This window comes from Fundulus heteroclitus, chromosome 20 (genome assembly GCF_011125445.2).
Source record: "Fundulus heteroclitus isolate FHET01 chromosome 20, MU-UCD_Fhet_4.1, whole genome shotgun sequence".
Taxonomy (NCBI): Eukaryota; Metazoa; Chordata; class Actinopteri; order Cyprinodontiformes; family Fundulidae; genus Fundulus; species Fundulus heteroclitus.
In genome coordinates, this window is record NC_046380.1 from 32,207,874 (window position 1) to 32,223,384 (window position 15,511).

General features: G+C 40.5%; 1 protein-coding gene across 4 annotated transcripts; it reads left to right on the forward strand.

The window, feature by feature from the left end:
* The first annotated feature begins 2,707 nt into the window (after positions 1-2,707).
* LOC110369025 (voltage-dependent T-type calcium channel subunit alpha-1H) lies at positions 2,708-15,027 on the forward strand. Of its 4 annotated transcripts, XR_004933548.1 has the most exons (9): positions 4,180-4,480; positions 4,853-5,009; positions 9,135-9,157; positions 9,232-9,271; positions 9,376-9,485; positions 9,574-9,822; positions 10,848-11,007; positions 12,911-13,213; positions 14,760-15,024. XR_004933548.1 is itself a non-coding variant. In XM_036151844.1 (5 exons), the coding sequence occupies exons 1-5, from the start codon at positions 4,377-4,379 to the stop codon at positions 9,680-9,682; spliced, it is 537 nt and encodes a 178-aa protein (XP_036007737.1). In that variant the 5' UTR covers positions 4,167-4,376; the 3' UTR covers positions 9,683-9,863. The 4 variants fall into 4 exon arrangements, 2 of the variants coding, with proteins under 2 accessions (XP_036007737.1, XP_036007738.1); XR_004933549.1 differs by lacking the exons at positions 4,180-4,480; positions 4,853-5,009 and adding an exon at positions 2,708-2,745 and having other exon boundaries at positions 14,760-15,026; XM_036151844.1 differs by lacking the exons at positions 10,848-11,007; positions 12,911-13,213; positions 14,760-15,024 and having other exon boundaries at positions 4,167-4,480; positions 4,933-5,009; positions 9,135-9,271; positions 9,574-9,863.
* The last annotated feature ends 484 nt before the right edge of the window (positions 15,028-15,511 follow it).

Below are 15,511 nucleotides of genomic sequence, written 5' to 3' on the forward strand. Positions count from 1 at the left end.
ATAATGTCAAATTTCTGTCCCTCGCTCTGCTCCAAGCTCTGCCTCCTCGGTGTCTTCCTGCAGAGGATGTAGTAAGCCACAGCAGCTATAGAACAGGCTCTAAGTTACCCAGAAAGGGACATGTAGCGGTTCTGACTACTTGTTACTGTGAATGCAGTAGGCATTCACAGTTATTGAGATCCTCTTTCGCCTTTTTACTGTTTAAAGTTTGATTCGCTTCTCCTCCTACAGTTTTTGTCCGATTTCAACCATTCAACTTTTAAAGTATTCAGCTTCTTCTGGAATCGATGGCTATATCTTTTTGTAAATTTATCTTTTCAACTTTTTAAAATATTCAGCTTTTTCTGCAAATTTTTAGCTTTTTTTCTCCCATAGGAAATGAATGTAATTCACTAAAATTCTGCTCATTTCAGCTGCTTTTTGACAGCTTACTGCTTCAGCCTACTTTCAGCTAGAAACGCCATTCAACTTTTAAAATGTAGTGATATCTTTCAGCTATTATGGTATATTTCAGCTTTTTCATATCTTTTACCATTTTCATATAGTACCTCCTTAAAATAATTTTGGCTTTTCAAGAAATTCAGCAAATAACATGCGTTGCTAAGGTCGTCAAGGAGGCAGTTATAGAGTGCGCACTCTAGAAATTCAACAAATTATTCTTCTCCGAACAACTTCTTCTCACTCGCTCAATTTTCAACCTATCCACACAAATTATACATCAAAACGTAGGTATTTTTGTCTGGATTCAGGAATTGTAACCCTCATTGGTGTAGCATTTATAGATTTTTCACAAATCACCTCAGAGCGACACAAACCCGAAACCTCCCCCATTCATTTCCTATGGAGCGGTTTTGAAAAATGACGTCTGAAAATCCAAAACATCACAGGTTTTCGCATCGTCGCTACTCCTAATCCATTTGATGTACAGGCATGAGACTTTCACACATGAATGTCCCAACCCTTCTGGCACTCACAAAAAAGGAATTTTCTGGATAACTGTTACGGTTTTGCTGCATGAACAATTTGTTCGGGAGTAGCGAATGTGCAAAATCTTGAAAATGCTTTAGAGCTGCATTTTTCCACATGATCCACTATTTTACATCGTCGCTGGGCCTACACCGATTTTTGTACAAACATAAAAATGAGCAACATAGTCATCAAAAGCCTGCTGATACTCACAGTGAAAGAATTATTTTGATATCTCTTATACTTTTTCAGCTAGAGCAATTTTTTCGGGACAGTTTTTAGAGGATTTTTGAAATTCCTTAAAAATCCTCTTTAGATCATAATTTTTTATGCCTTTATTAAAATATTTCCAGCAAAAACTGATAGTTTGTCTTGTTCTCCTATCCATTACGAAATAAACGCAGAAAAAATTATGTCTCTACCATTTACGGATCAGGAGATATGGAGCGTTGTTTGAGGCAAAGTATTCCATTCTATTCCAATGAGGCAGAGTCTGAGCAAAGTCTCTGCACTTCGGTAGAATGGTCAGCTGCAGGTGTGAGTGAGTTTCCATGACGACAGAACTCTGAGGGCCAGAGGGACAGGCTCCATTGGGATAAAATGGCAACTTTCAACACCCACTGCACAGTCACTTCCTCTTAACATTTTAAAATTTTCACGTGATTATCAGCCATGTGTCACTTTTCTGTCCCATTTTTGATTTCACATGCTTTCCTATTGGGCCTTTGCTTCCAAGAGGACCTGGCAGGATGCCCAGACACGACCCAATTGGCCAATACAGCACCACCCACCTGTGGGAATGGCGCTTCACACCATTTTGGTCAAATGTTGAGTTCTGGGCCCAGATGTGGTCAGGCTGAGTTGCTAAAGGAGGCCGATCTGACACATGAACTTTGGTCACGTTTGGTGACATTAAGTATTGGCACCCCTTTTGGAGGCACTTCCCAGTACAGGATTTGGACCAAACTGACAGAGTACAATCACCCGGTGATACTGAACACAACCCTGTTAGTAGCTAACTGTTAGCATGTTGCTAACCGGAAGTAGCTCTAGGAAGCTCGTACAAACTTCTGCTTCACAGAGTCTGTACTTCCATTAGAGAGAAAGCTCCACAAGAAATTTGGCCTATGTCGCATAAAGCATCTCCAAGCTATGAGGTGTCAAACATCCAATGCTTTTCAATGGGGGACCAAAGCCCTTACGTTCCCAGAAATGCATGCCCATATATGGCTACAGTATATTCAAGTTTGAAATTCTACTTCTGCTTTGTTAAACGATTCAGTGTTTGGAATGAGTTAGGAGATGTTTGGTGCCATTCCCTCAGTTTTTTCTTCTTCTAATCATTCAGCTATTGTTCTTTTATGTTCAAATTCTTCAAATTCTTCAAATTCTTCAAGTTTTTCAACTTCTTCAACTTCTTCAATGCTTTTCAGCTATTTTTTCTCTTCTTCAAAGAACTTCTGCATCTTTTGCTCAATCATTCAGCTTACTGCATTCACAGTGCATTTTCGCAGGAAATGCAAACTTTTCTAGTTTCCATTTCATTTCTGACGCGTGGAAGAGCAACAGGAAGCGCATACCGTTACACAGAGGTCAGTGAAGGAACTTTGTTTTTGTCCTCAGCCCAACTACTACCTCTTGATTCTTCACTACTTCACATCCTTCATCCTGATGAGCTTCATTCTGCTGGATATGTTCAACAGGGTGATGGTGACACCTTTTACAAATGTCAGCGAGAGCAGAGACAATCCAAAGAAACTGAGAGTGACCCGGACAGTGGTAAGACTGGTTATTTTCTTTTTTAGAGGCATCAAGCTAGCTCAGACTCTGCTAAACGTTGCATGTTTTCTGTTTTACACAACTTTACATTTTACCACCATTTGGACCTTTGTTAGGTTCCAACGACAAGCTACAACCATTTCTTTTAGGATTTTGTTTGACAGAGTTTTAAAACCAGATCACAGTGCTGGGACTGGTGTTTTGGGAAGGGGAGCTACTGCCACAGTCCCTGCAACATCATTGATGGTTTTTTGGGCATCATATCCTTAGCTGACATCTGCACGGACCCATTGACATCTGGAACAGGCAGCTCTCTGGGCATCCTGAAAATCCTGCGCCTGCTGCGTATGCTCCGTGACCTCAGGTGCGTCCTTTATGTGTACCTCATCCCGTCATGGTCGTATTTCTGGGGATTTTTGCTTGGCTGTGTCTGCGGATGTGTGTACTGACAGATAGACATTAACTTGTTTGTGTTTGTGTGATCCAGGATGGTCAAACAAATTCCAAAAGTGAAGCTGGCTGTGGAGGCTCTGCTGGCGTCTGTTAAACATATGGGGAATAATATTCTCATTTGCAGTGTTTTCACCTTCTACAGCCTCCTTGGGTTGCAGGTAAGTTGGAGCACAACTTTGACGACCTTTATCAGGTAGGAACTGAACGACAGGGAAACAAAGCTGGGTCACATTTTCTTGGCATATGCTGTTTAACACACACCGATGATAATTTGTGCTCCTTATTCGTTTGTTGGTCCAGATCAGAAATGTACTGTATCCTAAAGCAACGTTTAAGTGACTCCAGTAATCCCGTCCTCTGGGCTATTTTTCTTGTCAGGACATTTTCATATAGCATCGTCAGCAACTTTTTTCTAAAAAAAATTTCCACAAAATATTTCGATGCATTTTGATATGAACTTGTGTGACAGACAAACGCATAGTAGTGCATAATTGTGAAATGGGAGGAAAATGGAGTCAGTCTCTTCCATTTTGTGTGTCAGAGGCTTAATCAGCATTAGGTGTGTACTATGGCCGGGCAATTCTAACACCTGAATATTTTTATATCTTAGCCATTCCACTGACATCGCTCTGGCTGCGTTCAGAGCTGTAGTCCTGTTGGAAGGATGATTTCTGCCCCTGTTTTAAAGTTCAAATAGAAAGGAGTGCGTATGGAGCAATTTTATCATGTTTGATGGTAGATTACCATTTTTTAATCTATGTGGCCGGTCAAAATCGCACTAAAAATGCTCCAAGTACTAAAAATCGAGAGAGTTTCACAGTATGCTGAGCGCCTCCAGGATCCGGGATTCCGGCGAGAGCAGTCACGTGACAAAAACAGCTGTGACGTCACTGTTGTCAGACGTCCTTGACCGGCTGTCAAGAACCACTACTTCACGCACTGCTAAGTACTCTGAAAGGATTGTTAAAAAGTAATTAAAATAATCTATTGTACTGCTGCCAATTGTAGGAACGGCTTTGGACCAGGAAACGTAATGTTTAGTTATCCGAAGGACCCGGTTTTGCGTCAAATATGGAACCGTTTGTCAACAACTTTTAAATTAAAGAAAGAAAAAGTTTTTTGTTTAAATTGTGATCTGAATCCCAGGTCATGGAAAACCAGAAGCGTGCTAAGTGGACATGCGTTGTTTTCATATGTCCCTTTCAGGCCTCCATATCCGTGTTTCTGATGAATTCCAAAGATGGCTGTATGACGGCTGGGCGCGGTCAGAGTTGACCAACAGGTACCTGACAGAACCATCAACAGAGATATAGTAATGTAACAAACAACTCTTGTAGGTTTCCAGTCCCTTTTTTATTTTTTATTTGGTAAATTATAAAAGTAAGTAGATGGGCTTATTTTGGAAATAGGAGCCTGTAGGAGATAATGTCAAATTTCTGTCCCTCGCTCTGCTCCAAGCTCTGCCTCCCCGATATCTTCCTGCAGAGGATGTAGTAAGCCACAGCAGCTATAGAACAGGCTCTAAGTTACCCAGAAAGGGACATGTAGCGGTTCTGACTACTTGTTTCCATTTCATTTCTGACGCGTGGAAGAGCAACAGGAAGCGCATACTGTTACACAGAGGCCAGTGAAGGAACTTTGTTTTTGTCCTCAGCCCAACTACTACCTCTTGATGCTTCACTACTTCACATCCTTCATCCTGATGAGCTTCATTCTGCTGGATATGTTCAACAGGGTGATGGTAGACACCTTTTACAAATGTCAGCGAGAGCAGAGACAATCCAAAGAAACTGAGAGTGACCCGGACAGTGGTAAGACTGGTTATTTTCTTTTTTAGAGGCATCAAGCTAGCTCAGACTCTGCTAAACGTTGCATGTTTTCTGTTTTACACAACTTTACATTTTACCACCATTTGGACCTTTGTTAGGTTCCAACGACAAGCTACAACCACTGCATGAAAAGTGTGATTTTCGTCACTATGCGGCACTGTAGATTGTCGTGGAAGTTCAGGTTAACGGCTGTTCACGGTAATTTGCAGGCAACACCGAAAACTGCCGTGAATTGTCAGAAATTGACGTGGGCCTTGCTTGGCGTGGTCCCCCCATGACCCCCCCTCCTCCTAATTCTAGGGGAGGCTTTAACATGTAAATGAAAATGCTGTGAGCTATACAAATGCAAATCAGGGTTGCAGGGGGAGTTTACCCATGTCTTGCATTCAACTCCCCTTCAACTCCTCTTGGACGCGATCTACAACTTTCAGCCAGTCCGCAGACTGAAGAGAAGAAACTGCTGATTGCTATCAGTGGACTGTCTCATATGAGTCAGTCGGTACTGAAGCAATGCCAAGAGCGTGGAAATGTTCAAGTCAGAAGTTTTGGTTGGGTCATTCAGGTTAAAGTAAATGAAATGGGGTTTAATGAACTAAAAATAAGACCCACTTTAATGGAGAGGTATAGTGAGGATTTAACTATATATACAGATGCATCTAAACTAACTGATAAAAGAATGGGTGTTGCTTATGTCATTCCAAAATTAAACATTAAAGTTGGAAAAAGAATGAGTGATGATTTAGCAGTTTACACAGCGGAATTGATTGCTGTGTGGCTAGCTTTGCTTTGGGTGGAGGTCAATAGGCCAAGGAAGGCAAGCTTCAGATTCCAGCTCAGCTTTAATCAGTATTAAAACATTTCAGTCAAAATCAAGGCAAGACATTGTGTATGATATACTGCAAGCTGCAAATAATCTAATAAAGTCAGGAATTAATATAACTCTGGTATTGTACCAGCTCATATAGGAGTAATAGGAAACGAGTTAGCAGATAAAAGTGCTAAGCAAGCAGCTAGACATTCTAATATAGATGTTGAAGTGCACTACAGCAAAGAAGAAATTAAAAGTATGGTCAAAAACATAGTTAAGGGTAAATGGCAAACATTATGGGACGGTGGGCAGACTGGAAGACAGTTCTATAACATTCAGAATAAAGTGGGAAAGAGCAGAAATACAAACAGAAGCAAGGAGGAGGAGGATGTATTTTCTAGAATGAGGTATGGACACACACGTCTAAATAAAACTTTGTTAATAATGAAGAAGCATGCTGATGGCAACTGAATTCTGTGGTAGTCCAGAGACGATAGAGCATGTTATTGTACACTGTAATAAATATCAGGAAGAAAGACAAAGACTAGTCTTACAATTACAAGGAGAACAGCTGAGGCTAAACTTAGAAGAAATTCTGCAAAAAAAACACAGGGGAAATGAGTGTAAACTACGTAATTGGCTTCCTGAGGAATACAGGACTAATTAAAATAATTTAGTATGATCTTTTTGTTTGTTTTTGTTTTGATTGGTTTGTTTCGTTATATTTGTTTGTGTGTTTGTTTTATTCGTTTGCAACCTATTAGGGAAGGTTAGACTCCAGTACCACACTCCAGTCCAGTTGGTGGCGGTAATGCACCATTAAAGTTAGTTGCCAACCGCCATAAAAACCGAAAGAAGAAGAAGAAGAAGAAGAAGTGGACCGTCTCGTCAGCTAATAGTGCCGATATGAATGAGCGGTTCATTTAACTGCAGAATTCGGTAAACTCCAGGTTGCTGTCCATAGAGGACAAGTTGGCGGCTCTGCAGTCGAACAACTGTGCGGGAGAGACTAACGCCAAGAAGAGAAGACGGGTGCAGAATCCCAAGCTTAGGTAAGAATATGTTCGGTGACTGCTAGCTAAGCTAAAAGTAGCCTAGCCTGAAACCAAAGCTAAGAGTAGCCTAGTAGCCTTGCAAAAGAACAAGCTTTATTAAAGTGTATTTTCATTTACAGGAAGCAGTATGCCGTCTTCACAACTCGGAGACAAATTGCAGGCGCTATGAACCGGAGCGAGGCGGTGACCTCCTATTTGCTCGGAGCCATGTCTGCAATTCCACATTTACACGATGTTGATAAAGACGACATTATCTGTAAGTGACTTGTTTTCACTGCTTCTCCTTCCTTGTTTAATGTTATTGTGACTTGCGTTTGATTTTTATTCATACCACTCTCATTTAATTATTTTCCAGCCTGGCGAAGAAGATGGCGTGGTCTCTGGATGGATTGGACGGCCGCCGCCATTTCGTAGGCCGGTGTTGTGCGCAATTCTGTTTCCCCCGTGTCGGGAGCGCATTTTGCAGCCGTTTTCCCGGCGCTTCTCGTTGGTTTCTCGGTAAAACAAATCCTATAATCATGTCTAGGTTGTAACATTCAGTTTAATCGGCAACTGTTTACAAAATTGTAAAATAAAAATAAATAAACGGTCTTTCAGACATCTCCCGAAAACTTTGGGAAATAAAGAGCAAATGTTTCTAAATTCTCAAAAATTATGTGTGATAGGATGTAGTATACTAGAAATTTCCTTAATCCAGTAAACTGTCATATTTTATATTACAAAGGGATGTACTGGGAAGTCTACACTCTTGTGTTTTCAGGAAGTCTTAGGCTGTTTCTCAATTCACGAGAACGCGCTCGCATTCTCGTGAATTGAGAAACAGCCATAATGTTTGTGTCCTGCTATCAGCCATCCCATCCTCCTCTTTCAGCAATGTAAAATCATAAATACACAGTAGGTGCTGGAATAGTGTTTTATGGCTTACTTTTATTTGTCAGGTTAAAGTGACAAAAGTTGGAAAAAGACCGTTTATCTTGCCATTTATAACACAATACAGCGTAAGAAGACATAGTTTGTTTATTTTTATTCTACAATTTTGTAAACAACTGCCGATTAAACTGACTGTTACAACCATGACATGATTATATGAGTTGTTTTACCGAGAAATCAATTAGAAGCGCCGGGAAAACGGCTGCAAAGCGCATTCCCGACACAGGCGAAACAGATTTTCACGGGGGAACAGAATTGCGCACAACACCGGATCTCTCTGAACTCTGTGTGAAGCTGCAGTCCCGGTTAGAGGCGACGCCGAAGTACAAAGCCACGCACAGTAGGCGTCTGCACAACGGACCTGCCTCAGAAAGAACGCTGCCAGCAGTTACCTACAACCCCGAGGAGGCAAACGGACAGTTCACGGAGTTGTAGTTTTTGGATCCTCGCGTTGTATATAGTTGTTTGTTTTAATAAAGCTCTTTCTTTGCATAAACATCTTCCTGGCAAATGTTCATTTCCTGTATAAATTCATTCATGTCCTTGATGGTAGCCTAATAATAGTGTAGTAGCCTACATAGGATAACATGAATATACAGCATAATATGAATGAATAAATAAATAAATATATATATATGTAAATAAGTTATTGGGGATCTGCCAACCAATCAGGAGTGATTTTACTTGTTTGAAAGAAGTGGTTCCATCCAATACTCAGTAAGAACGTTCAAGCCTGGCCTGGCCACGTGTGGTTTTGCTGCCAATCAGGAGCGATTTTACTTATTTAAAAATAGTGGTTTCAGCCAATACTGAGTAGGTTATTCAAGCCAGACCTGGCCAGCCGCGCGAGTTCGCTGCATTCATATGCTAATTAGGGCCATCAGTACAGCTGATCGCTCTCCACATACGTCAGAGTCCGGTTCCGACAATTTGTGGCACTGAAAACGGCAACAAGCGCGGGTTGCAAATTGTCGTTAACTGCCGAAAATGAGGGAGATCTGCGGTAGTTTACGGGGACGAAAATCTCACTTTTCATGCAGTGAACCATTTCTTTTAGGATTTTGTTTGACAGACATGCATTTGTGGTCGGCCCCTTCACCTTGAAAACAATCTAGTGGCACAACAGCCGTATCAAATTTCTTCTTTTCAAATGTTCTCTTCTTTGTGTTGGTCAGTCAGATACAAATAAAACTAAATACACTGTTGTTTACTGCTGCTACATAGCAAAATGTGAAGAAGGTCAAGGGGTTTGAATACTTTTGCAAGGCCTTGTTAATATCCCTATGAACATGTCTGTGAACTGGTGTGTTGCAGACTATTTCCTCAACTATTCCTGGGTACGTAGCCAAATCCTCAAACTCTACAGCAATGAGTCTATGGATCACTTTATAACGATTATCATCAATGCCAGCTTGCTGCTGATGGATGCAGAGCACTATGAACAGTCCAAGGTAACACACACACACACACACACACACACACACTATCAGACTGAAAGATTTGTCTGTTTCAGCTCTCGGTGGTCAGGGTTGGTAACTAATGTGTGTGTTGTCAGTCTGTGCGACAGTTTTTAGACTTGGACTTCTACATCATCACCCTCGTGCTGGTCCTTCAAGTCGTGCTGAAGAACATCACCTTTGGCTTAGTGAGGTTCCTGAAAGTCGGGTAAGAGACTCTTTCCCTCTGCACCTCTCTCTCCCTTCAGTTGACCCAATCCTGGAAGTGCCTGACTCATCTTATCTGTGTTGTTTAGATGGAACGTTCTGGACATATTTATTGTCCTGATTTCTATCATGAGCATAGTTTTAACTCAGCTCAAACTCTCCAACAACATCCCATCAAATCCAGCACCACCCGTGTGATGAGAGTCCTCAGACTTTCACAGGGTAAAAAACGCACTCTGAAGGGAAATGTCTGTCGTTAGAAAGGAACCACAAGTCGACCCAGCTGTTCAGTTCAGATGAAGTTTCTGATTAAAACCATCATCAGGACCTTGTCCCAGGTAACACACACTGTGGGATCTTTTTTCAAGGTGGTCCGTTAAAACCAACAAAACAAAAGTCTTCAAGGCTAACTTGAAATGTTCCTAAAGAAATACTTCTGTCTCATGATCTTTTTTCTTCGAAGTAAAACTAAAGTAGGTGTGAAAGTTGTTAATTTGGTCAGAAACAGAGTTAAGTAAAATATTACATAATTACGAGGGTAATTTGGTACACAAAAAAAAAAGAAATTATTTAACCTGTTGATGTGATTGCAAAATTAATTTAATATAGGCCTTTACATATGTTAAGGTTGAATCTGCTTAGTATATACTAGTCGTACTAGTATATATCAATAGTATATTATGTTCTCATTTCAATGATGAAATGGACAACCACTCATGTAACAATTCAGTCTCGGTGTCACCAATCTTACTCAAAGTACAGTGTTGGCTCCTCCATGCCGCTTATTTAAAAAGGTTTATTGCACATTTAAACATTATTGACAATTCAATATTGTTAGGGAATAATTAGTCGTCTGAGGGGATGTGGGTAAGGAGAAGTTGTCGGCTACACTTCATATGTATGATGTAAGAAATGTGTTTGGAGTGTTAAGATAAATTACATGAAATGGGCTTCAGAGTTACTACAGCCCAGTTGTACATTTGTTGAAATTTGAAGTTAATATTTTAAATGCTGTAGTTCCATTACAGATACGATACAAAACATGTATTTGCAGTCTCTTGAATGTATAATTTGGTTGTTTTATGATACAGAGAGAGAATGTTAGATAAAAAAAAAAATAGGGTGGGGTTTACCTCGGCTCATTTCTATATCTTCAAAAGAAAATACAGGATAAATCTACAGACAACATACATATTTTGACTATATTTGATTAAATAGGCATGTATTTACCCTCTGCACTCTGTGCATACTAAATGACAATAAAGTTTGTCTAAGTCTAAAGCTGAGTAGAGAGAGATCCATAAAAAGTCTGTAGATCAAGTGAGACAAAGAGCCTGAAGCCTGTCTGTGTTCACCTCTGCAGAGATGTGGAAACTGGTGTCCATACTCCTGGGCATCCTTGCCATGCTGGGAAACGTCCTCATCCTCTCTGTCTTCGTCATCTACATCTTGGGCCTGGTGGGGGTCCAGCTGTGGGTGGGAGACCTGCGCTACCAATGCTTCCTGGGAGAGGACATTGCAGCGTAAGAAACCTTCCTTTCTTCCTCTGGGCTTCATTACCTCTGCAGGAAAATATTCAGTCAGGAATTTAAAACCTCCAGATTTCATCCTGATATTTCCTAAAGACCAAAGAAATACATTTTTGAGCTCAATGAGGATTGTGACCAGGTCCATTATTGTGACCAGGTCCATTATTGCTTAAACAAGCAATAATATGTTTACATGAAAGGGGAAAACATATTTTAAATGTTTAAATTATCTATTATAGAATAATGGTTATACGTAAACATTTATTTTATTTGAATTGTCTGTATATTAAAATCATAAATTACTAGAACTAGAAGTTATCATTGGGTTTCAAGGTCCTTGTAGCAAGTCTACCCCTGGCAACGTCCCCTCCAAGCATGCCAGGTCACATGGCCCACCAACCAAGCACGCCTCTATAACTGAATACGAGTGCATTTCTGGTACTCAGATTACAGCTAATTTGCAGACGTAAATAGCCCCTAAAGGCTTATTCCTTAGCAGTGATTCCCTTTACCAGGGCTGCAAATGCTCTTTTAGGCTGAGTGATTTTCCTTCCACTTAACTTTCCGCTGATATCCCATATTAAAGCATTAAATTTGCTGCCAGCTTCTGTTTCTCTTTGTATGTTTCTGTCTCTATCATGTAAAGGGGTTGGGCAATGAAACTGAAACACCTGGTTTTAGACCACAATAATTTATTAGTATGGTATAGGGCCTCCTTTTGCGGCCAATACAGCGTCGACAAAACTGTCCAGACGGACAGTTTTGGTGGAAACAGGAGAGTTGAGGTGCACATTTAATTCTGCCGTGATTTGGGGAGCCGTGGTTTTATGTTTTTTGGATACAATCCGGGTTAGCACCCGAACATCCCTTTCAGACAGCTTCCTCTTCCGTCCACAGTTAATCCTCTTGGATGTGGTTCGTCCTTCTTGGTGGTATGCTGACGTTACCCTGGATGCCGTGGCTCTTGATACATCACAAAGACTTGCTGTCTTGGTCACAGATGCGCCAGCAAGACGTGCACCAACAATTTGTCCTCTTTTGAACTCTGGTATGTGACCCATAATGTTGTGTGCATTGCAATATGTTGAGCAAAACTGTGCTCTTACCCTGCTAATTGGACCTTCACACTCTGCTCTTATTGGTTTAATGTGCAATTAATGAAGATTGGCCACATGGCTGGTTCAATTTAGCCATGAAACCTCCCACACTAAAATGAGGTGTTTCAGTTTCATTGTCCAACCCCTGTATATCTCATTATTTATTCAATTATTTCATAGTTTGTTAAAATTAAACTATCACTATGACTTACCAGACACTAATATCATCTTTAGTCTGTTAATTTCAGACAAATAATGTTTAATTATCTTTAAATGTGTTTATTATATACTAATACTGCTACCCTGCAGAACCTTGAGGCGTGGCCCTTTCAGTTTGGAACCCCCATGTGTACTCCATTGAACTCTATGTAGCGTAGCCTGAGCTACATCTAAGAACTACCTTATCGTACCACGTGACCCGAGTTGTGGATTTTTCAGCCTTGTGGTCGCCGAGGGACAATTTTTAGTCCTTAAAAAAACCTTTAACGGCGCAATCACGATCTTAATGGCACACTTTTTGAAAATATGGTCACTAATGCATGTATTTCCGAGTTGGCCGATCTCAGAATCAAGAAGTACTTTAATATATGTGCGTATTTTTATACAGGCATGTCTCTTCTAGTATTCGGTTCAGTCCAATCTTTTGCTATTTGGTTTTATTTGCAGTTTTTTTTTTCTTCTGCATAAGAATATTGTTCACACGTAGGTAGCGGTTGGGATCTCTTTAGCTGGCAATGTTTGTTGTGATGCATTGCAGCCTTTTCATGCCGTTCATCTTTGATGTGCTTTTATCCACCCAGGCTGTATTACAGGAGCCTGAGTCCGTACTATGTGTCCTCGCCTGGCGAGAGAGCTTCTTTCATCTGTTCTGTCGAGAAGACTGATAGCGGCAATGCTGGGACATACCTCCTCTCTGTGAAGGGAGGAACACCTGTCTGCCGGCTGCTCCACAGCAGAAGTCCACAGGTCCCCTGGGGGCCAATGTTAGCGGTGGTGTTAACTGGAATGCGTACTACAATGTGTGTCGTTCCAGGGGACAAAACCCGAACTTCGGCTCCATCAATTTTGGCAACATCGGCTATGCCTGGATTACCGCTTTCCAGGTAAACCATTTGTTACAGGAGATTTCCCCCCCTTGTCATATACAGCTTCATGGCTGCTGTACTTACGCAAAAAAAGTATTTGCCTCACTGACATTGATTGAATTATTTAATTTTTTTGCTGTTAAGGTAACATAAACAAACTGATAGACAAGGCTGTCCACAATGTTGTGGACTGTGTTTATTGAAATTTATGACCATTCTTCCAGGAGCACATTTGTGAGGTCAGGCACTGATGTTGAAAGAGAAGAGCTGGCTCATAGTTAGGCCTGTCACGATAACAAATTTTTCTGAATGATTAATTGTCTCAAAACTTATTGCGATAAACGGTAATATTGTTTGAAGACCTTTTTGCACTGATTTAATGGAAATTACTTAATAATGTTTGCGATTTCCTGCCAAAGATAAACACACTTTACACTGGAACTGGTTAACAAAATAAAACGAGAAATAAAAATCAAATGGACTCTTAGTCTCTGTTAACTAAAAATACACTTGAATAAAAACTAAACACAAGATAAAACCATGGTGGAAATAAAAACTACATTCAACCAAAAGAGTACAGATAATGAAGTCTGTATATCATTAGATTTTAAAAAAGATAGGCAAAACTGCCATTTTATTTAAAAAAAAATGCAAAGTAACAAAAGCAGATTCTTAAATAAGACTAGATGCCTCAACAATCTTTAAGCAGATCTGTAACTACTTTAGTCAGACAGATTCCGAGCAAGAGTAGCAATGTGTCCAGCTGTACCAAACATTCTCTCTGAACTGGTGCTTGTTGCACAAATACGCATGTATTTTTTTGGCCAAGTTTGCCATCAAAGGATTCTTTGACTGACTACCTGATGCGATAGTCCACTCCTCCTCCCTCCTCATTTTTCCCTTCCTAAAAAAAATTAGGAAGGGGAGGGGTCAGTGGATAGCACCGGAGTTAAGCCTTTTCATCCAGCGTCATCAATAGAAACAGAAAAACACAGGCAGAGACGATATAGACGATAAATTAAATGACGCAGATAGTTTTTATTTATCGTGCGATTAATTGATTTATTGATTATCGTGACAGGCCTACTCATAGTCTCTGATTCATCAGAAAAGTGTTTTATTAGGTCAAGATCAGGACTCAGGCCAGCCAACTTCTTCCACCCCAAATTGAATCATTCATGTCTTTATTGACCCAGCTTTGTGCAGAGGACATGTTGAAATTCAAGAGGTTGTCCCCAGACTTTTCCCGCAGAATTGGAGACATCACATTCATCCATTAAGAGTTCCTTCAACTGGAACTGTTTATCTTGTATTATACCTTCAAATATATAATAATTGATCCTAACTATCCACCATTCATCCATTTTCTAACATGTCTATCTCTTGTGGGATTACGAGGGGTACTGTTGTCTATCTCCAGCTGTCAATGGGCGAGAGGTGGGGTACACCCTGGACAGGTCGCCAGTCTATCGAAGTGATCCTAACTAAATAAACTGAATTGAATTGTACACTTAATGTCTCATACCAGCTACAAGCTACTGATTTGATGTTTGTCTTGATGAAGCTTGGCTCCTTCGTGATGATGAACACGTGTGCAGTCGTTATTGCCGCCCACTACTCAAGAGGCCACGGCAGGCTATGCCGGGGAGCCGCTCCCCGGTACTCTGAGCCTCAACGGACTCTGGACCACGCTGAGAAACTGGCTTGAGCAGCTCTACAGCAGGTCAGATACTAGCAAATAAATTAATTTATAAAAGAACGAATATTTAAAAACTGCAATCCATATCTTCAACTGCTAAAGGAGACACAACTCCATAAACAAACAACAAGAAAGGAACTAATTTATTCATCATTAAAACTCAAAATCTGTGAGTCAAACAGAGACATAGAACATGGCACAGAACGGAGGCAACACGAGAACTGTGGGAACAAGTGAATAAATGATTTGAGAAAAAACAAAACCAACACCTGGAGCTTATGACTAAAGCATGAAGTACTAAATATTCATTTACAATATTCTCCCACCCTGTTCAGTTAATTACCCGGCCCTATAAGGCAGAAAGAGGTCCTTTCTGCCACAAGTTGTGACAGTCTTTATTAGTGGTAGCTAATACTGATTGATAGTAAAGCTAGAGAAAATACCTAACTCAAGAAAATCTGTTTTCAGATGCGTTTTTTTTATTAGCATTTCAGCCTTCCTAGTAAACATAAGAAGTAGTTAGATTTTATTTTTTGAGCATGGAACAACGCTGCAAGCTGGTTTTTGTCTTTGGCCAACTTCTCTGAAGACTGCTTGGTAAACCTCGGCCTGAAACA